The sequence below is a fragment of the Phyllobates terribilis genome, unplaced genomic scaffold, assembly GCF_046119375.1.
Source record: "Phyllobates terribilis strain yellow unplaced genomic scaffold, ASM4611937v1 Scaffold_1__5_contigs__length_1240528914, whole genome shotgun sequence".
NCBI classification, from domain to species: Eukaryota; Metazoa; Chordata; class Amphibia; order Anura; family Dendrobatidae; genus Phyllobates; species Phyllobates terribilis.
The window spans coordinates 977,353,902-977,378,135 of NW_027362761.1; the positions used below are offsets into that span (position 1 = coordinate 977,353,902).

Consider the following 24,234-nt stretch of genomic DNA (forward strand, 5'->3'; position numbering starts at 1 on the left):
ACCTGTTTTGGGGCGCAGACCTGCCACCTCTTTACCCGCAACAGCCAGCGTGATTGGCAGGTCATCATTTTCTTTGGAGGTGGTAACACCAGCTGGTGTTGAGCGCTGTCCGACATCGATAGCACCACCTTTGGATCAAGGCAACCTAACATGTCCGCCTGCATCTTCCTCACAGACCGGCAGTTTGCCGGGGACACCCTTATCAACCCCGTCTAAGCACAATAGCCAGCCCTCGGTCCCTCAGATGTGGACAAGTAAAAGACCATTTCCTCCTAGCCATGAGAAAGCTAAGAGGTTGAATTTCACCATCTGCAAGTTCTTGGCTACAGAAATGCTGCCTTTCCGCCTGGTGGACACAGAGGATTTTCGAGACCTTATGTCCGTCGCAGTGCCCCAGTACCAGATGCCCAGTCGGCACTACTTCTCAAAGAAAGGTGTGCCTGCGCTCCACCAGCATGTCGCACACAACATCACCGCTTCTTTGAGAAACTCTGTGTGTGACAGGGTGCATTTCACCACAGACACTTGGACGAGTAGGCATGGACAGGGGCGTTACATGTCGCTGACTGGGCACTGGGTAACTATGGTGACAGCAGGACAAGGGGCTGCTGTCCAAGTCTTGCCGTCCCCACGAGTTGTGCGTCAATCCTCTTTATGTCAAAGTTCCTCCACTGCTTCTGCCTCCTCAACCTCCTCTCGGTCTTCCACCTGCACCCAAAGCCTGTCTGGTTATGCCACAAGCTTTCTAACTGCGCAGAAGGGATCCTGCACACCTTCTTACTATGCTGGCAGTAGGGCTCAACGTCATCAGGCGGTTTTTACATTGAAATGTCTGGGAAATGTGAGTCACACAGCTGAGGAGTTGTGGTCAGCTCTGGAGAACCAATTTCATGAATGGTTGTCTCCACTGGACCTGAAAACAGGGAAGGCCGTGTGCGACAATGCTGCAAACCTGGGTGCGGCCCTTCGCCGGGGCAATGTCACACACGTGCCTTGTATGGCTCACGTGTTGAACCTGGTTGTCCAGCAATTTTTAGCCCACTATCCCAGACTAGATGGCCTTCTGCAGAGGGCACGGTCGCTGTGTGCTCACTTTCGCCGTTCGCATCCCGCAGCTCAGCGACTTACATCTCTACAGAAGTCGTTGGGCCTGCCACTTCACCGGCTAAAATGCGATGTGCCTACCCGGTGGAATTCAACTCTGCACATGTTGCAGCGACTGTGGCAGCACCGACAAGCCCTGGTGCAATACGTTCTGACGTATAGCCTGGGCCAACGAGATCCAGAGGTGGGGCAAATCACGCTGGAGGAGTGGTCTCAGATCAGGGACCTATGCACCCTTCTGCACAGTTTTGAAATGGCGACGAAGATGTTTAGTGCTGACGATGCCATTATCAGCATGACTATTCCGGTGATTTACATGCTGGAGCACATGCTAAACAGAATTCGGAGTCAGGTGGTGGCACAAGAGGAGGTGGAGGAAGTAGAGGAGGAGGAGTTGTATGCGGAAGGGCTAACATCTGCAAGGTCCAGACGGTCGGCAGCACCAAGGCGGCAGGCATGTGAGGGTGGGGGAGATGGTTTTACCAGGGCGCATGGTAGCAGCCAAACTAGTGAGGAAGGTGCAGGAGCCCAGGAAGAGGTGGAGGACGAACTGATGGAAGACTCATCAGATGAGGGAGACCTTGATCACATTTCTGTTGTGCGAGGTTGGGGGGAGAGGACAGAGGAAGGAAGCATGATTGTTACCTCGCCACCAACACAACAGGGACTTGGTGCTCCTGGATGCGCAACACACATGAGTGCCTTCTTGCTGCACTACCTGCAACATGACCCTCGAATTGTGAGAATTAGAAATAATCCTGACTACTGGGTTGCCACACTGTTAGATCCCCGGTACAAAAGTAAATTTGCAGAAATTATTCCTGCCATAGAAAGGGATGCACGCATGCAGGAGTATCAGCAGAGACTGTTGCAGAATCTTACATGTGCTTTTCCACAAAATACCAGTGGTGCACGTAGTGAATCTCACAGTTCCAACTTGCCAACCGTGGGACCATCAAGTGTTCAGCACTCAAACCGTAACAGAACCACAGTATCTGCTGGTAACATCAATTTTGCGGAATCATTTCACCACTTTTTTAGCCCATCCTTTGCAAGGCCACAGGAGACAAGAAGTCTGACACATAGTCAACGCCTAGAGACGATGGTACAGGAGTATCTCCAAGTAAACATTGAAGCCACGACTGTGTCACTGGACCCTTGCTCTTTTTGGGCTTCCAATCTGGATAAATGGCCGGAGCTAGCCACTTACGCCTTGGAAATCTTGTCATGCCCCGCAGCCAGCGTTCTGTCTGAACGTGTGTTCAGCACTGCTGGTGGTGTGCTGACAGATAAGCGCACGCGGCTCTCCACTGATAATGTAGACAGACTCACGTTCATAAAGATGAACAAATCATGGATCCGAAACGACTTTTCTACCCCTGTGTCATCCTGGGGAGAGTAAAAGCTTGATGATTGGTTAAAATCACCCTACCAACCGTTTTAAGCTTTCAAATTACTAATCATGTTTATCTGTATCTTGGCTGGAAAATAATTTGGGCTTTGTAGCAGTGTGCAGCACTGATTCTATTAGGCCATCTATAATAAGCTCCACCAGATTTAAAATTACTAATCATGTTTATCTGTATCTTGACTGGAAAATAATTTGGGCTTTGTAGCAGTGTGCAGCACTGATCCTATTAGGCCATCTATACTAAAGCTTCACCAGATTTAAAATTAATAATAATTTTTAGCTGCATCTAGCCCGGAAAATAATTTTGGGGCTCCGAGATGCGCAAGACACATAAGTGCCTTCTTGCTGCACTACCTGCAGCATGACCCTCATATTGTCAGAATTCGAAGTAATCATGACTACTGGGTTGCCACACTCTTAGATCCCCCAAACTTTTCGATCAACCTTTTCATTTTAATAAAGACCAAAAAAATGGTCATTTTTGAAATTATAAGCATTAGCAGGTTGTTAGAAACTGAAATCAAACAGTTTTCAACTCAAAACTTTATTCTAGGTGATGTTACATTTTCACATAGGACCCCTTGTTCGAAAGGAGCTTCTGAACTCTCTCGTCCATTGAATTTGTCAGGTTTTGGATGGTTTCTGCTTCAATTGTTTTGCATGAGGACAGAATACCCTCCCAGAGCTGTTGCTTAGATGTGAACTGCCTCCCGCCATCATAGACACTCCTTTTAATGATGCTCCAAAGGTTCTGAATGGGGTAGAGGTCAGGGGAGCATGGGAGTCACACCATAAGTTTGTCCCCTTTTATGCCCATATCAGCCAGAGATGCAGATGTTTTATGTGCAGCATGAGATGGTGCATTATCATGCAGAAAAATGATCTTGCTGTGAAATACACGGTTCTTCTTCTTGAACCATGGCAGGAAGTGCTGTTTGAGAAAATCCACATACATTATGGAGTTCATCTTTAGCGCCTTCAGGGATCCTAAAGGGGCTGACAATCTCTCTCCCCATGATTCCAGCCCAAAACATTAATCCACCTCCTCCTTGTTGGCGCTATAGCCGTGTTTGCGTGGGGTGTCCATCAACCAGCCATCCTCCACTCCATCCATCTGGACCATCGAGCGCTGCACGGCACTCATCCGTGAACAAAACAGTTTTGAAATCAGTCTTCATGTAATGTTTGGCCCACTGGAGCCGTTTCTGCTTGTGTGAAGTGGATAGAGGAGGTCGACAGGATGGCGTATGCACAGCTGCAAACCTCTGAAGGACCCTGCATCTTGTTGTTCGGGGGACGTTGGAGGCACAAGCAGCTTCAAAAACTTGTCTGCTGCTATGACAAGGCTTTTTTGCCGCTGCTCTTTCAACCTGACGTAATTGCCTGTAGGAAAGAGTCTTCAATTTGCCCTTATCAGCACGCACACGTGTGTACTGTGAATCAGCTACATACTTCTTGATTGCCAAGACACTTCATCCTGATCATCGCACAATGTTGATTGTAGTCATGCCTTGACCTAAACACTCCACAATTTGTTGCTTTTCAGCAGCCGACACATCCTTTTTCTTTCCCATTTTGGCAGAAAATGTAGGCTGCTTAATAATGTGAGACAGCCTTCTTAAGTAGTCTTGCCTTTCATTGGACACACCTGCCAAACTAATTAGCACAGGTGTCTGCAATTGCTTACAGTGATATAAAGAGCCCTGACACACATCACCATCAATGAGTTTAACTGACAAACAAACAAATTCTTCCCTTATCACTCCTAAACACTTTTTGCATAATAATTTGGAACACAGTGTACATGTGCTTTTCCACAAAACACCAGTGGTTCACGTAGTGAATCTTACAGTTCTAACTTGCCAACCGTGGTCTGTATGGAGTTGTTCAATAAAGGGCCCAAAATTAAGATAACATAGATGGGAGAGGTCTCTATGAATAGGAATTCCTAAGTATTTGATACCCTGTGAGGGCCAGGCAAAGGGAAAGTTGGACTGGATGGAATCCTATATGGATTTGGGGAGGGAGACATCGAGGGCCTTAGACTTCGCTGCATTGATTTTAAAATTTGACCATGTAACAAAGTGATCTATTTCAGCCATAACAGCATGGATGGATATATGTGATTGAGTGATATATACTAGGACATCATCAGCAAATAGAGAGCACTTGTACTCGGTGCCTCCCACCTCAATCCACCTAATATTGGGGTTATGGCGAATTGATGAGAGCAGGTGCTCCGTCACTAGGATGTATAAGAGAGGGGACAGAGAACATCCCTGCCTTGTCCCATTGGTGATTGTGAAAGGTGATGAAAATGTTCTGACGCGCCCCCTGGGCCTTGGGACACCCGGAGCCGGACCCTTTTTGGTGGATGCTGGTGGTTGTAGTCTCCGTGGCGGCAACCCGGTTCCGTGGCTCAGAGCGGTCAAACCAGTGGCGGAATTATTTATGTGGTTTTGATGTTTAAATGTCTGACTACGCCACCCGTGGATTGCGGTCAGAGTGAACCGCCGCTCCAGGGCAGACCGCTGAGGCTGGTGTTGTGGGTGCAGCAGAGCGTAGCATAACTCCCCAGTAGGAGTATAGCCTCAGGGCAGTGTATGCGGAGGATGGGGGTGATGGTGCAGGGCAGCAGCAGTAATGACACGGAGTCAGTGATGCAGTCCAGGGCCTTTACTCACAGTTCTTATTATCCAGACCACGTCTGCAGGTAACGGCTGCCCACGTCGTACTGTGCTCACCAGGTGAGGGGCTCAGACAACTCCCAGATAACTTTGGAGTGCTTCACAGGACCCCCTTTGTGTGTCCTTTGTCTGGCCTTTCTTACCAACCCTTCTGTCCGGCTGCCTCGGGCCTCCTCTTGGTAAACTTGGCGCCAGTTTCCCTGACCCTATGTGGTGCCTTCCTAGCGGGTGTAGCGAGGGGCTGCGCCACATAAAATGTCACAGCCTCCTGTTTCTAGCTGAGGGTCGTTTCCTGCCTCCACTAGTTTCGGGGACCGGTCTCCCCCTTTGGCCTGACCCCTCCACGCAGGTGGATTCGGGCGTGCGGTGGCGACTCGCCCGTCCGCACCCCTGAGATCCCTTCGTTCCTCGTTCCTGGAGCCTTCTCCGCTCCTCTTCCTTCCTTCTCCCTCTTCCAGGCCTGGGCCTCTGTTACTAGGCCCGCCTCCGGAGCAGAGCTCATGCAGAGCCCCTGCTCCCTGCCACTTCTGCTCAGACTTCTCTGCACTGAACTAAGATGGTGCCCACCTTTTATACTCCCTTCTCAATGCACCCAGGAACTGCTTCCTCCCTGCTCCTGCACTACAGGGTTCCCCTTCCTCAGTGTTCCCTCCCCCCACTCCAGCCAGGGACAGGGACTGTCGTGCCCATCTCAGGGGCATATTGGTCGCCCTGCCCCACGGCAATGTGGTGTAATGCATGCAGGTGTCGGGTCCTGATCCACACTACATCCTTACCTGAGAGTGAGATATCACACCTCTGGGTGAGGTGCAATACCTCTGTAGCAACCGAGCCCTCAGGGTTCGACAGTTCCATTTATCTTCAGCCTAGGTGACGTATTGCGATACAGGGCCGTGATTTTGGCTATAAAAGGGTCCCCTAGACCCCTACCCCAAGCTTTTTAAGAGAATCATATATGGCGTGCCAGGAGACTCTATGGAATGCTTTCTCAGCATCCAACGAGAGTATCTAATTACAAATTTTTAACTGCATCTAGCCCAGGAAATACTTTGTGCCTAGTAGCAGTGTCTGCTAGTCAGCGGATTATCCCGGCTGTTAAGCAAGCTACACCACCTGTAGTTTGGACACTTCATTTTTTCAAAGGAAATGCTTCGGGACCACGGGATACTCAGTGAAGAGCATCAGGAGGCACCCCAAGGCATAGGGGCTCGGACTGGCAGTAGGATGCCTTGCGGTGGACAGCCGAGCTCGATCCTTATAAAAGCTTTTTAACTGCAGCAGCTTTAGTGGACGCTACTGGAGCTGGAATTACGCGGCTGCTGGCATGAGACTTGCCCTCCAATAGATCCTTGTAAATGGATTTAAAGTGTATTTATTCAAATTAGAGAGACAATTTAAATTAAAAAGCTTAGAGCTGCCTCCACCACAGGGGGGCTCGCTCGACCCACCAGCGGACAGGCACCAGTATTGGGAGAGGGGGGCTGGCCGTCAGGGTTCACCGCAGCTCTGGCACATACCCGGCGACACGGAGGTGGCACGGGCAGGAGCGGACTGAACGTGTCGGCTTCTCACTTTTTGGATTTTAGAAGGACATGACATGCCTATATCTGTGTCTCCCCCTCCTTTTACTCCTCCACCTCTTTTCTTTTCGCATGACTATATGTACTTGTCACTTTTCCATGTGTTAGTTGTGTCTTCTGAGCAGTTTGTCAGCTTTTGGACACCTTTGAAGGTGTTTTCTATGTGTTTCTATGTGTTTTTGTTTGCCTGCCATTGGTTTTAACGGTGTTCGAAGGTGTTCGACGAACAGTTCGACGAACAGTTCGGCGAACACACGGGTGTTCGACGAACCGAACCGAACTCGAAAACTACGGGGGTGGCTCAACACTACCTGTGACCCGCGGTAAACTTTTTACCGCGCGTCATTGTTACAGCTTCGGGGTCACTCTGACACCTGTCAGCATGATCCCGCAGCGCTGTGACCAGCGATAGCGATCTTACCACCGGTCACAGCCCCTGATTCCTGCGCTATCAAAAAATATGACAGTGCAGGAAACCAGGGATGTTTGGGGCCCTGTTCGGGTTCTGGTTCGTGATCAGGTGGCCAAACACGAATATTTTTTGGATGTTCAGGTTTATTCGCCGAACTCGAACATCAAAACATTCTCTCATCTCTAATATTCAGTACAATGTCTTGGGTGTTTGAGGTCTGGAAAGTTTGAAATAGAAAAGTTAAATAGATACATTGGGAGTACATGTACAGAACCAAAAATCATAGATACAAACAAAAATATTTACCCGGGAAAATAACTACAACTACTATAAATACATCCAACACAACCGGCACAAAGACATATTGATGGGGAAATACCCATAGTAACATGGAACTAGTCACAATAATAAGACAGTGCATACAAAATGCCCAAAAGAGTATAATATATAGACTGCCGTAATTTAAATTGGAGTGCCAAAAGAATGATTTTCTGAAAAGAGAATTAGAAAAGGTACAAGGAATAGTAGCAGAAAAATGGTAAGCCCCCCCCCCCCCATACACCATACACACAACAAGCATTTCACAAATACTTTGTCAGGGGTTCTGTTTTGGACATATTTTTACCCTTTTACAACAACTTTGGTTCTTGATATATAGTCGTGCATTTGGACTCTCTACTTTGCTTGGGTTCCAATTTTTGTTTTTGTTTTCAGGAAATAACTAGTATAATGGTACAACATAGAGAAGTAATGAGAAGTAATGCCATTTACTTAATATAAATATATATCGAAATAAATGCTTTTCCAGCACATTCTCATCAACAGTGTGATGACTGACAATTACTATTTCATTCTAATAGTAGAACTATTATTTGATGCAGAAAATAGCATTTAATATTATGTTCAGCACTTTAGACACAGCACTTTTTCAGTTAAAATAATTGTCCTCTTTTGTCAAAAAAGCTAAATATTCTTCCAGTTAGACATGGCCTGCTCCTGTCTTCAGCTTTAAGGGCTTGTTCACATGTTGTGTTTTTGCCATCATACGAAGCTTTTAAGGGCTCATGCAGACATCCGTGGATCTTGGTCACAGGTCTCCTGACTGGAGCATGACAGCTTCATATACTGTATTTCAGGGACGGCGTCAGCACCCAGCGCACCTGGGCAAGTTCCGGGGCCCTCAGTTGGCGGGGAGCCCACTCACCATCGGACACCCCGCTATGGGGCCCGTGAGCAGAGGAGCCCCCCCCCCCGCTTGCTCAGGGCCCCAGCACAATACTTACCTCTCCTCGTACCTCCGCAGCTCCTGTCTCTTCCGCATCTCCTGACTGTGACGTCTCAGGTCAGAGGGTGCGATGACGTCTTTCCAGCACGCCCTCTGCTGAGCTGTCACAGCGAAGAGAGCGGGAAGATGGCGATGCTGAGGAGTCCAGAGCAGATCAGCGGCAGCAGGAGAGGTGAGTATTTGATTTTTTTATGTATGGAGGCATGGGGCACTATATAGGCCCATTATGTAAGGAGCATTTATATGGGGCCCATTCTGCATGGAACATTTATATGGGGCCATCCTGCATGGAACAATGGAACATTTATATGGGGCCCAGCCTGCATGGAACATCTATAGGGTGCCATCCTGCATGGAACATTTATATGGGGCCCATTCTGCATGGAACATTTATATGGGGCCATCCTGCATGGAACATTTATATGGGGCCATCCTGCTTGAAACAATTATATGGGGCCCATCCTGCATGGAACATTTATATGGGGCCTATACAGCATGGAACATTTATATGGGGCCATCCTGCATGAAACATTTATATGGGGCCATCCTGCATGGAACATTTATATGGGGCCCATCCTGCATGGAACATTTATATGGGGCCATCCTGCATGGAACATTTATATGGGGCCCATACAGCATGGAGCATTTATATGGGGCCTATACAGCATATAGCTTTATATGGGGGGCAGTATTCTGCATGGAGCATTATATGGGGGCCAGTATTCTGCATGGAGCATTATATGGGGGCCAGTATTCTGCATTCAGTATTACATGGGGTCCATTATTCTGTATGGAGCATTATATGGGGGCCAATATTCTGTATGGAGCATTATATGGGGGGTCAATATTTTGTATGGAACATTATATGGGGGCCAGTATTCTGTATGGAGCATTATATGGGTCCATTATTCTGTAAGGAACAATATATGGAGCTCATAATACTGTACAGAGCAAGATATGGGACCCAGTATTCTGTATGGAGCATTATATTGGGTCCATTATTCTGTATGGAGGACTATGTGGTGCCTATAATACTGTATGGAGGACTATGTGGTGCCCATAATACTGTATGGAGGACTATACTGTCCAGTCTGCACTGTGCGCGGCAAGGATTTGCCGATTTCTGAGCTATTGTAGAAGTTACTATAGATATCACTCATGTAATTTAAGAAGTCATTGAAATCTTTGGCATTGTATTATATATATATTTATCTGCTGTATCTTTGCATCATGAATTGTGGTATGTGTTAAAGGGGCCCACTGAGACTCTTTCGCCCGGGGCCCACGAAACCTGGAGCAGGCCAGTTTGTGCATTGCGGTCCATGATCGGACCGAGATACACAGACGTCTGCATGAGTCCTTATAGTCCCAGCAAAGTGAATGAGATTCCTGAAATCTCATGCCCATGTTGCTTGAGTTTCCTTGCAGATTTTTGGCAGTTTAAATTCTGCAGCATGCTAATTCTTTCAGTGTTTGTGCAGTACCTTTTCCCCCACTCAAAAAAGTGCATATTTTAAGCAGTGTTTTCCCGGCCAGCACTCCAGTATGTGAGTATGTACAAACCATTAGTAAGCAGGTTTTCCAAGATTCTAAACAAGCTTCCACATTAAAGCCAAAATAGACATAATAATGGCCAAAATAACAAACATGCCTCACATGGAAAATTAATTATCATATTTTTCGCACTTTAAAATGCACCGGAAAATAGTAAATAACATTTTGAAGCTGTCATCAGGACCAGGCATGTTAAACTAAACGTATGGGCATAAAAGCGCTGTCATGCTGGTTTAATAGGTACCTTCAGTGTAAAAATCCATAGCCTAGAGTGAGGTCTCAGCTCGTCATTGAGCCAATATCTCAATCTGCACATGCATTGACACTGGCACCATTTTCCTGGAGAACACGGAGAGGTCACTGTGCACAGCGGGGGCTCTGCTCCTCCCTCCCTTGCTTTGCAAAGCCTGGACACCCCTTTCTCCCAGCCCAGGGCCCACAGCATCGCCCCACTCCTGCCGCCAGCTTCCTGCAGTGGCGACCCTGCTCCTGCCTCTTATGACCCCTCTCCACCGCCGCCCATCTCCCCCCCACAGCGAGCCAGGTAAAGCTCCATAACTATAAAACACACATCCATTTTCCTCCCAAATTTTTGGGAAAAAATGCATTTTATAGTCTGAAAAATACAGTACTAATAACATAATTTGTAACAACTTGCTATCAATGGCGAATGTGGGGAAAATTTATGAATGTCTGATTACATTAGAAGATGATCTCAAGTACAAAAATCAAAGTATTCAATGTATTCATTGTCTTCAGGCTCCTCCAACATATGAAGCTCTGAAGCAGATGGAGTACCTTGATATGGTGCTTTATGAAACCTTAAGACTCTATCCCGCAGCTGGGAGACTGGAACGTGTTTGCAAAACCACAACTGAGATCAATGGAGTGACTATCCCAAAGGACATGGTGACTGTTATCCCAGTCTTTGTGCTGCACCGTGACCCTGAGTTGTGGCCTGATTCAGAGGATTTCCGACCTGAAAGGTATCATACACTGTATATGTGGGGGCATTTATTGTGAAAAAAATACTTTTTTTGTATTACTTGTCATTTTTGTGCCAAATTCATCAAAAGGACGCAAGCAAATCATGAATTTGGCATAATGCCACAAATTGGCTTTTTTCTTGTCTTGAACTGCTTTTGGTACTTTTGGCGCAAAAATTGTGTTAAAATTTGGGCGTATATGAAAGTACATCAGGGGGACTGAAGTGAAGTTGCGCCAAGTTTTGCGACATTTTAAAAATCAGGAGAAAACATCTGGAATTGATAAACTCTGCCCACAAAGCAGAAAAAAACAGGCAAGCACATATGAAATATACTTTAAAAAAAGGGCACAAATAGAATAAAGAATTGAGTGCAAATAAAACAAGGGCACAAATCACACAGAACTACACAAAAAAATAACAAAGGCAATGATGAATCGGGGCCAATGAGTATAAAGAGAAAAACTCAATCATATTAAATACAGTGGTTGGCGAAAGTATTCAACCACTTTGGCTTTTTACCTATTTTGTTAAATTACGAACTGTGTTTAAATATTTTTGTACTTTTGATTTGTGTGTGATGCATCAGCACTAAATAGTCTAAGTTGGTGAAGTGAAGTGAGAAAAATATAGGTACAAATTAAATTTATTGGATCAAATAACTAAAAATTGGCATGTGCAAATGTATCCACCCATTTTGAAGCCCCTAAAAATCTCTGGTGCAAGCAATTACCTTCATAAGTCACATGATCAGTGAAAGGTAGTCCACCTATGAATCTAAGTGTCACATGGTCTGTCAGTATATATACACCTTTTCTGAAAGGGCACAGAGAATTCAAAACCATTAAGCAAGAGGCACCACTAACCAAACAACACCATGAAGACCAAGGAGATCTCCAAACAAGTCAGGGATTAAGTTGATGAGAAGTACAAGTCAAGGTTGAGTTATAAAAAAAATCCCAATCTCTGATGATCCCCGGAGCACCATCAAATCTATTATCATCAAATGGAAAGAACATGGTTCCATGACAAACCTGCCAAGAGAGGGCCGTCCACCAAAATTCTCAGCCCGGGCAAAGAAGGCATTAATCAGAGAGGCAGCACAGAGACCAAAATTTAACCCACGACCAGCTCTACCCTCACCTACTTTATCCTCACCCATCCCTCGTAGATTGTGAGCCCTCGCGGGCAGGGTCCTCGCTCCTCCTGTACCAGTCGCTGTCACATTGTGTTCAAGATTATTGTAATTGTTCTTGTATTATACCCCTTTTTCACATGTAAAGCGCCATGGAATAAATGGCGCTATAATAATAAAAATAACCCTGAAGGAGCTGAAGAGTTCGCCTGCAGAGACTGGAGTATTGTCCATACGACCACAATAAGCCTCACACTCTATGGATGTGGCCTTTATGGAAGAGTGGGCAGAAAAAAGCCTTTATTTACACACAAATTGTAAGGCTCATTTTGAGTTTGTTAAAATACATTTGGGAGACTCCTCAAATGTATGGAGGATGGTGCTGTGATCAGATGAGACCAAAATTTAACTTTTTGGCCACTACGGTAAATGCTATGTCTGGCACCAACCAGCACAGCTCATCACCGCAATAACACCATCCTCAAAGTGAAACATGGTGGTGGCAGCATCATGCTGTGGGGATGTTTTTTAGCAGCAGGGACAAGGAAAATGGTCCAAGTAGAGAGAAAGGTGGATGGTTCGAAATAGAGGGATATTCTTGAGCAAAACCTATTTCGGTCTGTCAAAATGTATTGCAGCTTTAATTTCTGCAAAAGGAGGCTCTACAAAGTACTGACTTTAACATAGTAACATAGTTTTTAAGGTTGAAGGTAGACTAAGTCCATTTAGTTCAACCCATAGCCTAACATGTTGATCCAGAGGAAGGCAAAAAAAACCCATGTGGCAAACACTAAGCTCCACATTGGGGAAAAAAATTCCTTCCCGACTCCATACGACAATCAGACTAGTTCCCTGGATCAACGCCCTATCGAATCTAGTATATATAACCTGTAATATTATACTTTTCAAGAAAGGCATCCATGCCCTTCTTAAATTTTAATAGTGAATCACTCATTACAACATCATGACGCAGAGAGTTCTATAGTCTCACTGCTCTTACAGTAAAGAATCCCCGTCTGTGATTATGATTAAACCTTCTTTCCTCCAGACGTAGAAGATGCCCCCTTATCCCCGTCTCAGGCCTCAGAGTAAAAAGATCAGTAGAAAGGTCTTTGTACTGTCCCCTCATATACTTGTACATAGTAATAAGATCACCCCTAAGCCTTCGTTTTTCCACAGTAAATAACCCCAAGTGTAATAACCTGTCTTGGATTTGCAGACCCCCCAGTCCTCTAATAACCTTGGTCGCTCTTCTCTGCACCCTCTCTAGTTCAGCTATGTCTTTCTTATACACCGGAGACCAGAACTGTACACAGTATTCTAAGTGTGGTCGCACTAGTGACTTTTATAGAGGTAAAATTATGTTCTCCTCATGAGCATCTATGCCTCTTTTAATGCATCCCATAAATTTTATTTGCCTTTGCAGCAACTGCCTGACACTGGCCACTAAACGTGAGCTTGTTGTCCACCAATACACCCAGGTCTTTTTCAGTTACAGTTTTGCCCAGTGTTTTACAATTAAGCATATAATTATACATTTTATTTCCTCTGCCCAAGTGCATTACCTTACATTTATCCCCATTAAAGCTCATTTGCCATTTATCAGCCCAAGCTTCTAGTTTACATAGATCCTCCTGTAATATAAAATTGTCCTCCTCCTCTGTATTGATTACCCTGCAGAGTTTAGAGTCATCTGCAAATATTGAAATATTACTCTGTATGCCCCCTACAAGGTCATTAATAAATATGTTAAAAAGAATGGGGCCCAATACTGACCCCTGTGGTACCCCACTGTTAACTGAGACCCAGTCTGAGTGTTTCCATTAATAACCACCCTTTGTTTCCTATCACTGAGCCAATTCTTAACCCACATACATATATTTTCCCCTATCCCCATTGTTCTCATTTTATGTATCAACCTTTTGTGTGGAACCGTATCAAAAGCTTTTGAAAAGTCCATATACACAACATCCACTGTATTTCCTTGGTCCAGTCCGGAACTTGCCTCCTCATAAAAACTGATCAGATTAGTTTGACAGGAACAGTCCCTCGTAAACCCATGTTGATATTGGGTCAGGAGGTTATTCTTCTTCAGATACTCTAGTATAGCATCTCTTAGGAAACCCTCCAGGATTTTATCCACAGTAGAGATTAAGCTTACTGGCCTATAATTTCCAAGTTCAGTTTTTGTCCCCTTTTTGAATATTGGCACCACATTTGCTATACGCCAGTCCTGTGGTGCAGACCCTGTTATTATGGAATTTTTAAAGATTAAAAATAATGGTCTATCTATGACGTTACTTAATTCCTGCAGTACTCGCGGGTGTATCCCATCCGGGGCCGGGGATTTGTCAACTTTAGTGATTTTTAGACGCCACCGTACTTCTTGCTGGGTTAAGCAAGTGACATTTAATGGAGCATTTTTGTTATCACTAATCATGTTTTCTGTCATGCGGTTTTCTTGTGTAAATACGGTTGAAAAAAAATCATTTAGCATATTGGCTTTTTCCTCTTCCTCATCCTCATCCACCATTTCACCCAGACTATTTTTAAGGGGGCCAACACTATAATTTTTTAGTTTTTTTCTATTTATGCAGTTAAAGAATATTTTGGGATTATTTTTACTTTCTCTGGCAATGATTCTCTCTGCCTCAATCTTTGCTGCCTTGATTTGGTTTTTACAGAATTTATTTAATTTTCTATATTTATTTAATGCCTCATCACTACCTACTTGCTTTAGTTCTCTAAATGCTTTCTTTTTGTCACTTATTGCGCCCCTTACAGCTCTATTTATGTATAGCGGTTTCCTCTTATTTCTAGCATGTTTATTCCCATAGGGTATATATTGTGCACAGGTCCTATTCAGGATGCTAATAAATGTCTACCATTTGCTTTGTGTAGCTTTATGTCTCAGGATATTGTCCCAGTTTAATGCACTAAGATCATCTCTCAACCATTGGAAATTTGCCTTCCTGAAGTTTAGTGTCCTTGTAACCCCTCTACTACATGTTATGCACACGCCCGGACTGACTGGCGTGTGCGGGTGTTGTGGTTCCACTGGACCATGGACCGGAGAGTGCCTGGAGGGGCGTGACTAAGTATCTGGCCGATCCGACCAAGGTGGCACGACGGCATACGACGCCAGTGCACCAGGGAGAAACCGGGCAGAGGGACCAGGTGCTACTCCAGGTCAAACTCCGGACACGGGGGTTGACCCACACTGGAATTACTGGAACAGGCAGGTTAGGCTGGCACAGACTGGTGGATGTAAGCAAACACGGCAGGTATGCAGAGGGGTGGATACAGGCGAGTATGCAGGCAGGGAGGTACTGGCCGAAAGGACGGGCTGGAGCACAGAAAGGTTAAGACCCAGTACAGACTGGGTCACAGAACCACAGATGCGGTAGACAACCACAGCAGAGAGGGAACGCCCAAAGCGGTGGGCAAGAACAGAGCAGGACGGGGCTGCAGGAGCAGCGAGCACAAGCAGGGCAGGACAGGACTGCCGGAGCAGCGGGCAGAAGCAGGGCAGGACAGGACTGCCGGAGCAGCGGGCAGAAGCAGGGCAGGACAGGACTGCCGGAGCAGCGGGCAGAAGCAGGGCAGGACAGGACTGCCGGAGCAGCGGGCAGAAGCAGGGCAGGACAGGACTGCCGGAGCAGTGAGCAAAAGGGCAAGAGCGGAGCAAGGCTGCCGGAGCAGTGAGCAAGGAGTCAGAGCAGGACGGACAGGGCTCTGTTCACACGGAACAGACAGGAAGGGAAAGGCAGAGCCAGATACCCACAGGGTACTTGCAGTGAAGTAGCGAGGGGACCACAAACTCACAAACGGGAGTACAGAGACAACAAGCAGGAGTTAGGTACGAGTTCAGACTCTGCAGAAAAAGGAAAGGAATGGACATAGAGGCAAAACAGGTAAAGGATAGGAGAGAGTTCAGACTGGAACTGAGTGTACGGAAGAGACCGACACTGCAGCGGGATACAGGAGCGGGTCTGGGAATACGGCCCCCAGAGAGGCGGGACGAACAGGCAAGGAGCGTGTTCAGACAGGACAGACAAGATACAGGAACGGATCTAGGTAATCGGCCCCTAGAAGGCGGGAGGAACAGGCTAGGAGCGTGTACAGACAGGCCTGGAAATACAGCCTCCAGGAAAGGCAGCAGGCAAGAGTACACAGACAGGACTCAGTTCAGACACGGGAACTGATACCACAAGGCAGGAGACATAGACAGGACTCAGTTCAGACACGGGAACAGATACTGCAAGACAGGAGAAATAGACAGGACTCAGTTCAGACAGGAACAGATACCGCAAGGCAGGGACACAAACAGGACTCTGTTCAGACGGGAACAGATACCGCAAGGCACAGACAGGCAGATCTAGGAATACGGCCCCTAGAAGGCGAAAGAACAGGCAAGAAGCGTGTTCACAAGAACAGACCACAGTTCAGACACAGAACTGGAAAACAGGCAGGAAAACAGGATAGGACCTGGCATGTCAGAGACAAAAAAGCCGACTGACAGGACACAATGCTCAGGCGCCATCTTGAGGAAGAAGGTGGTATAAATACCCAAAGATGGACAGCAATAGGCTGAAGGTGCAACAGGGGCGTGTCCGCAGCAGGTACAAGAAACAGGAAGTTCAGCGGGCGTCGCCCTATGCAGCCAAAACAGACAAACAGACAGCAAGGAGGGAAGCCAGAGAGACATTCTGGACAGGAGACCAAGTGCGCCCTCCTGCACAGTGGGAGATGGACCACCATGCAAGGACGCCGCCAGGTATGTTACAGTACCTCCCCCCTTACGCCCCCTCTTCTTCAGGCCTGCCAGAATCTTCCGCAGGGAATTCGAGGGCCAGTCGTTCACTGGGTTGGAGGGGGACAGAGACTTAAGGGTAATCTCTGCTTCGAGGTACATCTTGTCAAGCTCACAGGAAGAAATAGACGGGTTATCACGTACATAATGAGGAAAAGTCACTGTCTCTTTGTTATCTGGTGGTATCCCGGAGGATTCAGGAAACAACTGGAGGTCCTCCGCCGGGTCAGAAGAGTGCAGAGGCTCAGAGAAAACAACTGCTTCAGAGTACACTAGGTCGGACTCACTGGAGGAAGCAGGCGAGGTATCGGGTACCGAGTATAGGAAAGTCTCTGTCCATTCACCACCAGGTGGCACCCCGAAGGGTTCTGGAGACAGCTGGCGGTCCTCCGCCTGGTCAGAGGGGTGTAGAGACTCACGGGTAACCTCTGCTTCAGAGTACACTAGGTCGGACTCACTGGACGAAGCAAGCGAGGTATCAGATCCAGGATATAGGAAAGTCTCTGTCCATTCACCACCAGGTGGCACCCCGAAGGGTTCTGGAGACAGCTGGCGGTCCTCCGCCTGGTCAGAGGGGTGTAGAGACTCAGGGGTAACCTCTGCTTCAGAGTACACTAGGTCGGACTCACTGGACGAAGCAAGCGAGGTATCAGATCCAGGATATAGGAAAGTCTCTGTCCATTCACCACCAGGTGGCACCCCGAAGGATTCTGAACACAACTGGAGGTCCTCCGCCTGGTCGGAGGGGTGTAGAGACTCAGGAGTAACCTCTGCTTCGGAGTACACTAAGTTGGACTCACTGGACGAAGCGAGCGAGGTATCAGGTACAGAGTATAGGAAAGTCTCTGTCCTTTCGCTACCAGGTAGCACCCCGAAGGGTTCAGGAGACAACTGGAGATCCTCCGCCTGGTCGGAGGGGTGTAGAGACTCGGAGGTAACTACCACTTTGGGGTACCCATTGTCAGGCTCACAGGACGAAGCGGACAAAGTATTGAGTACCGGGTGTAGAGAAGTCTCTCTCCATTTGTCATCGAGTGGTATCCCGGAGGGTTCAGGAGGCAACAGGGGATCCTCCGCCAGGTAGTAGAGGTGCACAGACTCTGAGGTAACCACAGCTTTGGAGCATCCTTGGACATGCACACCGGTTAAAGAGAAAGAAGCATCTGATGCCGGGTGCAGGAAGTTCTCCTGTGTGGAGTCTGGATGGGCAGAAGTCTCTTCGGCCAGGAGAACTGGTGCACTACCCACGCACATTACCCATTGGGGTTTCTCCGGGATACAGGGAGATGAAGCTTCAGTAGGGACTCCAAGGCTGGGGTCAGGAGGTCTCAGGGAGGACAGACCCTGGCGTGACGGCTTGCCTCTAAGTCTAGCACGTCTGGACTGCCTCTTGAGGTTGAGAGAAGTATTCCGGAAAGCGTAGTCACCCTGTGAGGATTCTGGGTGGGCAGTAGTCTCATTGGGCTGGAGGACTATTGCGCTACCCACACACATTACCCGTCGGGGCTGCTCCGGGATATTGGGAAGTGAAGCTTCAGCAGGGGCTTCAGAGTTAGGGTCCTCGAAGACCATACGAAAGGCCACCAGGAAGGCCTGCAGGTCAAGGATGACAGGATCCCATGCTTCCCATAGGGGGGTGACCCATTTCAAGGCATCACCCGCTAGGTAGTCAAACATAAAGGCCACTTTAGCCCAATCGGAAGGAAAATAGAGAGGGTAGGCCTTAAAGTGTAGCATGCATTGCTCCACAAATGCACGACACTGTCTTGGATCCCCATAGTAACGTGGCGGATCCGCAGGAACGAGGGCTGATAGATCCATCTGGACGGGTGCGTAATTCGCCTGGAACTCAGCTAAAGGGGGAAAAAAAATTATTTATTTTATTTTAATGCATGTATTCGCTGGAAAAACTTCTCAAAGAGCGATGGCCGTGGGGCTCAACGGGAACCATGGCCTGAGCATGCTGTTATGCACACGCCCGGACTGACTGGCGTGTGCGGGTGTTGTGGTTCCACTGGACCATGGACCGGAGAGTGCCTGGAGGGGCGTGACTAAGTATCTGGCCGATCCGACCAAGGTGGCACGACGGCATACGACGCCAGTGCACCAGGGAGAAACCGGGCAGAGGGACCAGGTGCTACTCCAGGTCAAACTCCGGACACGGGGGTTGACCCACACTGGAATTACTGGAACAGGCAGGTTAGGCTGGCACAGACTGGTGGATGTAAGCAAACACGGCAGGTATGCAGAGGGGTGGATACAGGCGAGTATGCAGGCAGGGAGGTACTGGCCGAAAGGACGGGCTGGAGCACAGAAAGGTTAAGACCCAGTACAGACTGGGTCACAGAACCGCAGATGCGGTAGACAACCACAGCAGAGAGGGAACGCCCAAAGCGGTGGGCAAGAACAGAGCAGGACGGGGCTGCAGGAGCAGCGAGCACAAGCAGGGCAGGACAGGACTGCCGGAGCAGCGGGCAGAAGCAGGGCAGGACAGGACTGCCGGAGCAGCGGGCAGAAGCAGGGCAGGACAGGACTGCCGGAGCAGCGGGCAGAAGCAGGGCAGGACAGGACTGCCGGAGCAGCGGGCAGAAGCAGGGCAGGACAGGACTGCCGGAGCAGTGAGCAAAAGGGCAAGAGCGGAGCAAGGCTGCCGGAGCAGTGAGCAAGGAGTCAGAGCAGGACGGACAGGGCTCTGTTCACACGGAACAGACAGGAAGGGAAAGGCAGAGCCAGATACCCACAGGGTACTTGCAGTGAAGTAGCGAGGGGACCACAAACTCACAAACGGGAGTACAGAGACAACAAGCAGGAGTTAGGTACGAGTTCAGACTCTGCAGAAAAAGGAAAGGAATGGACATAGAGGCAAAACAGGTAAAGGATAGGAGAGAGTTCAGACTGGAACTGAGTGTACGGAAGAGACCGACACTGCAGCGGGATACAGGAGCGGGTCTGGGAATACGGCCCCCAGAGAGGCGGGACGAACAGGCAAGGAGCGTGTTCAGACAGGACAGACAAGATACAGGAACGGATCTAGGTAATCGGCCCCTAGAAGGCGGGAGGAACAGGCTAGGAGCGTGTACAGACAGGCCTGGAAATACAGCCTCCAGGAAAGGCAGCAGGCAAGAGTACACAGACAGGACTCAGTTCAGACACGGGAACTGATACCACAAGGCAGGAGACATAGACAGGACTCAGTTCAGACACGGGAACAGATACTGCAAGACAGGAGAAATAGACAGGACTCAGTTCAGACAGGAACAGATACCGCAAGGCAGGGACACAAACAGGACTCTGTTCAGACGGGAACAGATACCGCAAGGCACAGACAGGCAGATCTAGGAATACGGCCCCTAGAAGGCGAAAGAACAGGCAAGAAGCGTGTTCACAAGAACAGACCACAGTTCAGACACAGAACTGGAAAACAGGCAGGAAAACAGGATAGGACCTGGCATGTCAGAGACAAAAAAGCCGACTGACAGGACACAATGCTCAGGCGCCATCTTGAGGAAGAAGGTGGTATAAATACCCAAAGATGGACAGCAATAGGCTGAAGGTGCAACAGGGGCGTGTCCGCAGCAGGTACAAGAAACAGGAAGTTCAGCGGGCGTCGCCCTATGCAGCCAAAACAGACAAACAGACAGCAAGGAGGGAAGCCAGAGAGACATTCTGGACAGGAGACCAAGTGCGCCCTCCTGCACAGTGGGAGATGGACCACCATGCAAGGACGCCGCCAGGTATGTTACACTACACATCTTATTAAAGGTTACATGAAAACTTATTAATTTGTGATCACTATTACCCAAGTGACCCCCAACTCATATATTTGATATGCGGTCTGGCCTATTGGTTAATATTGGGTCTAGCAGTGCCCCCCTTCTTGTTGGGTCCTTAACCAGTTGTGAAAGGTAATTGTCTCTCATAGTTGTCAAAAACCTATTACCTTTGCTTGAACTACAGGTTTCTGTCCCCCAATGTATTTCAGGGTAGTTGAAGTCCCCCATAATAATGACTTCTCCTTGAGTCGCTGCTTCATCTATTTGCTTTACGAGGATATTCTCCGCTGCTTCCATTATTTTTGGAGACTTGTAACAAACCCCTATCAGTAATTTATTATTTTTTCCCCCTCCCCTTATCTCCACCCACAGGGACTCTACATTTCCATTAGATTCACATATATCCTCCCGCAAGATGGGTTTTAAGGATGATTTTACATAAAAACACACACACCCCCCCTCACTTGTTTGTACAGTCATTTCTGAACAGACTATAAATTAACTGCCCAGTCATGGCTCTCTTCCAGCCACGTCTCAGATATCCCCACCATATCATAATTATTTTCCAACAAAATAAATTCTAATTCCTCCATTTTGTTGGTGAGGCTTCTGGCATTAGTGTACATGCATTTTATCTCTCTGTACCTCTATTCCTTCTTACTTTATTGACTGTTCTAACCCCACCCCCAATTTCTTTATTTGTGCCCAGGTCACTATCGGCACTATCTTCCCCCCCTATAAAATGAATACCCTCCCCCCCAATCCCTAGTTTAAACACTCCTCCAACCTTCTAGCCATTTTCTCCCCCAGCACAGCGGCACCCTCCCCATTGAGATGCAGCCGGTCCCTAGCGTAGAGTCTGTAGCCAACTGAGAAGTTGGCCCAGTTCTCCAGGAACCCAAATCCCTCCTTCCTACTCCTGTTCTTGAGCCTCTCAGGCATGGCACGTGGTACAGGTAGTATTTCAGAGAATACCACCTTGGAGGTCCTTGCTTTAAGCTTGCTGCCTAATTCCCTGAAATCATCTTTAAGGACCTTCCACCTACCTCTAACTTTGTCATTGGTGCCAATGTGCACCATGACCGCTGGGTCGTCACCAGCTCCTCCCAGTAATCTGTGAACCCGATCAGCGATGTGCCGGACTTGAGCGCCAGGTAGGCAGCACACTGTTCGACGATCCCTGTCTTTGTGACAGATTGCCCTATCTGTTCCCCTAATAATTGAGTCCCCCACTACCAGCACCTGCCTGGCCTGCCCTGCTCTCCTATTTCCCTCCTTACTGGAGCTGACACTCCTCCGGCTTTCAGGGGACATGCCTTGCTGCAGCAGTGCTACTCCTGTACCGTCACCCCCCTCATCTGCCAACTTTGCAAACTTATTGGGGTGTGCCAGATCAGGACTAGCCTCCCTGGCACTCTTCCCTCTACCCCCCCTTCGGTCACCCAGCTAGCGGCCTCACTGTCCTGCAGCTCCCTACTACCACCCTCCCCCACATCTACCCCAGTGAGCTGCTGCTCAGTGAGCAGCAGACTCCTTTCCATATTGTCAATGGATCTCAGTGTTGCCAGCTGCTCATTTAGATCCAGTACCTGGGCTTCCAAACGCACAACATGCACACATCTCGCGCAGCAGTATGCAACCCCGACCGGCTGTTCAAGGATTGCATACATGTGGCAAGATGTACACTGGATAGCATTACCAATAATGGAACTCATTTCCTAATCGGGATTGCACTAGACAGAAATGTTAAGTAAAAAGAAATGTAAAGAATTAATAAAATACAGACAGCAATTCAGTCCAAATTCCTCCCTTCCAAACTCCCTGAATCCAAAGTCACTGAAAAACAAGTCACGCGCTTACTTCCGTTTGCACTCGTTCACACTCGCTAAGGAAGAAAATTTAAAGAGGTTTTTTTTTTTTTCCCTTTTGCAGCAATGCACCCTACAGCTCAATGCACTTCCAAAGGACTGGATGCCCCAACCAGCTGCCCCTTATAAACCCTTAATTATGACCCCTCACCCTTAATTAATCCCTTGTGAGTATAGCTACACCTCAGGATTTTAGTGCAATGTAGTTAACCCTTAAATACACAGGTAGTAAACTAAGAAACTGTAAAACTTTAGTGAGAAAATAGGTTTTAAAAAGCCCAATAAAACTAAATAGGTAGAAAAGCACTCAGCAGGTCACAATTCAGCAACTCACCGCAATTCACACAGGTATTTTCTGCAGGATTCCCAAATACCTCTTCACTGAAAAACAAGTCACACACTTACTTCCATTTGCACTTACGCTCCGGTCACACTCAGCTCGTTCACACTCGCTAAGGAAGAAGATTTAAAGAGGTTTTTTGTTTTTTTTCCCTTTTGCAGCAATGCACCCTACAGCTCAATGCACTTCCAAAGGACTCAAAGGTGGTGAATAGTTATGCTCACTGAAGTTTTCAGTTATTTTGTCCTATTTGTTGCTTGCTTCACAATAAAAAAGTAAACCAAATGTTCACAGTTGTAAGCATATACTTTACATGATCTGATGCAAACCCTCGAAAAATACTTTCACAAGCCACTGTAGCCGGCCAATTCTGCAGCAATCAATGGGGTCGGATTGCTTTACTTTGATGTGTTTGGGGGTCTTTACACTTTGGTTGAAATGTTAAGCTGGTCAAGCAGTAATCATTTTCGTTTTTTGTTATATCTTTTTCATGCACAGATTTAGTAAAGAGAACAGGGAAACACAAGACCCTTACACCTTTCTACCCTTTGGAGCTGGACCAAGGAACTGCATAGGGATGAGATTTGCCATGATCAATATGAAATCAGTCATCTCCCTGATACTGCAGAACTTCTCTTTCCGAACGTGTAAAGACACTCCAGTAAGTATATATACAGGTGCTTCTCACAAAATTAGAATATCATCAAAAAGTTAATTTATTTCAGTTCTTCAATGCAAAATGTGAAACTCATATATTATATAGTGTCATTACAAACAGAGTGATCTATTTCAAGTGTTTATTTCTGTTAATATTGATGATTATGGCTTACAGCCAATGAAAACACAAAAGTCATTATCTCAGTAAATTAGAATAATTAACAAAAACACCTGCAAAGGCTTCCAACACGTTTAAAAAGGTCCCTTAGTCGGTTTCAGTAGGCTCCACAATCATGGGGAAGACTGCTGACTTGACAGATGTCCAGAAGGCAGTCATTGACACACTCCACAAGGAGGGTAAGCCACAATAGGTCATTGCTAAAGAAGCGGGCTGTTCACAGAGTGCTGTATCCAAGCATATTAATGGAAAGTTGAGTGGAAGGAAAAAGTGTGGTAGGAAGTGTGGAAGGAAAAAGCTAGACTGCAGTTTGCCAAAATGTAAATGTGTAAATGCACTCCTAAAAATCCTCTAGGGATTATTAATTCTGTAATGTATAGATTGTTCCCTATGTTAATGACCACCTCTACAGTACAAGCAAATTGCTTTAGGGCTTGCTCACACCACCATAT

The 24,234-nt window shown here is 47.2% G+C and overlaps 1 protein-coding gene across 1 annotated transcript in view; it reads left to right on the forward strand.

Moving 5' to 3' along the window:
* Positions 1-24,234, forward strand: part of LOC141156748 (cytochrome P450 3A29-like) — a 77,300-nt gene that overhangs the window by 44,090 nt on the left and 8,976 nt on the right. Inside the window, exons 11-12 of the mRNA XM_073643090.1 lie at positions 10,793-11,019; positions 23,446-23,608. Of these exons, the coding sequence (XP_073499191.1) occupies positions 10,793-11,019; positions 23,446-23,608 (390 nt within the window). The remainder of the gene's footprint in view (positions 1-10,792; positions 11,020-23,445; positions 23,609-24,234) is intronic.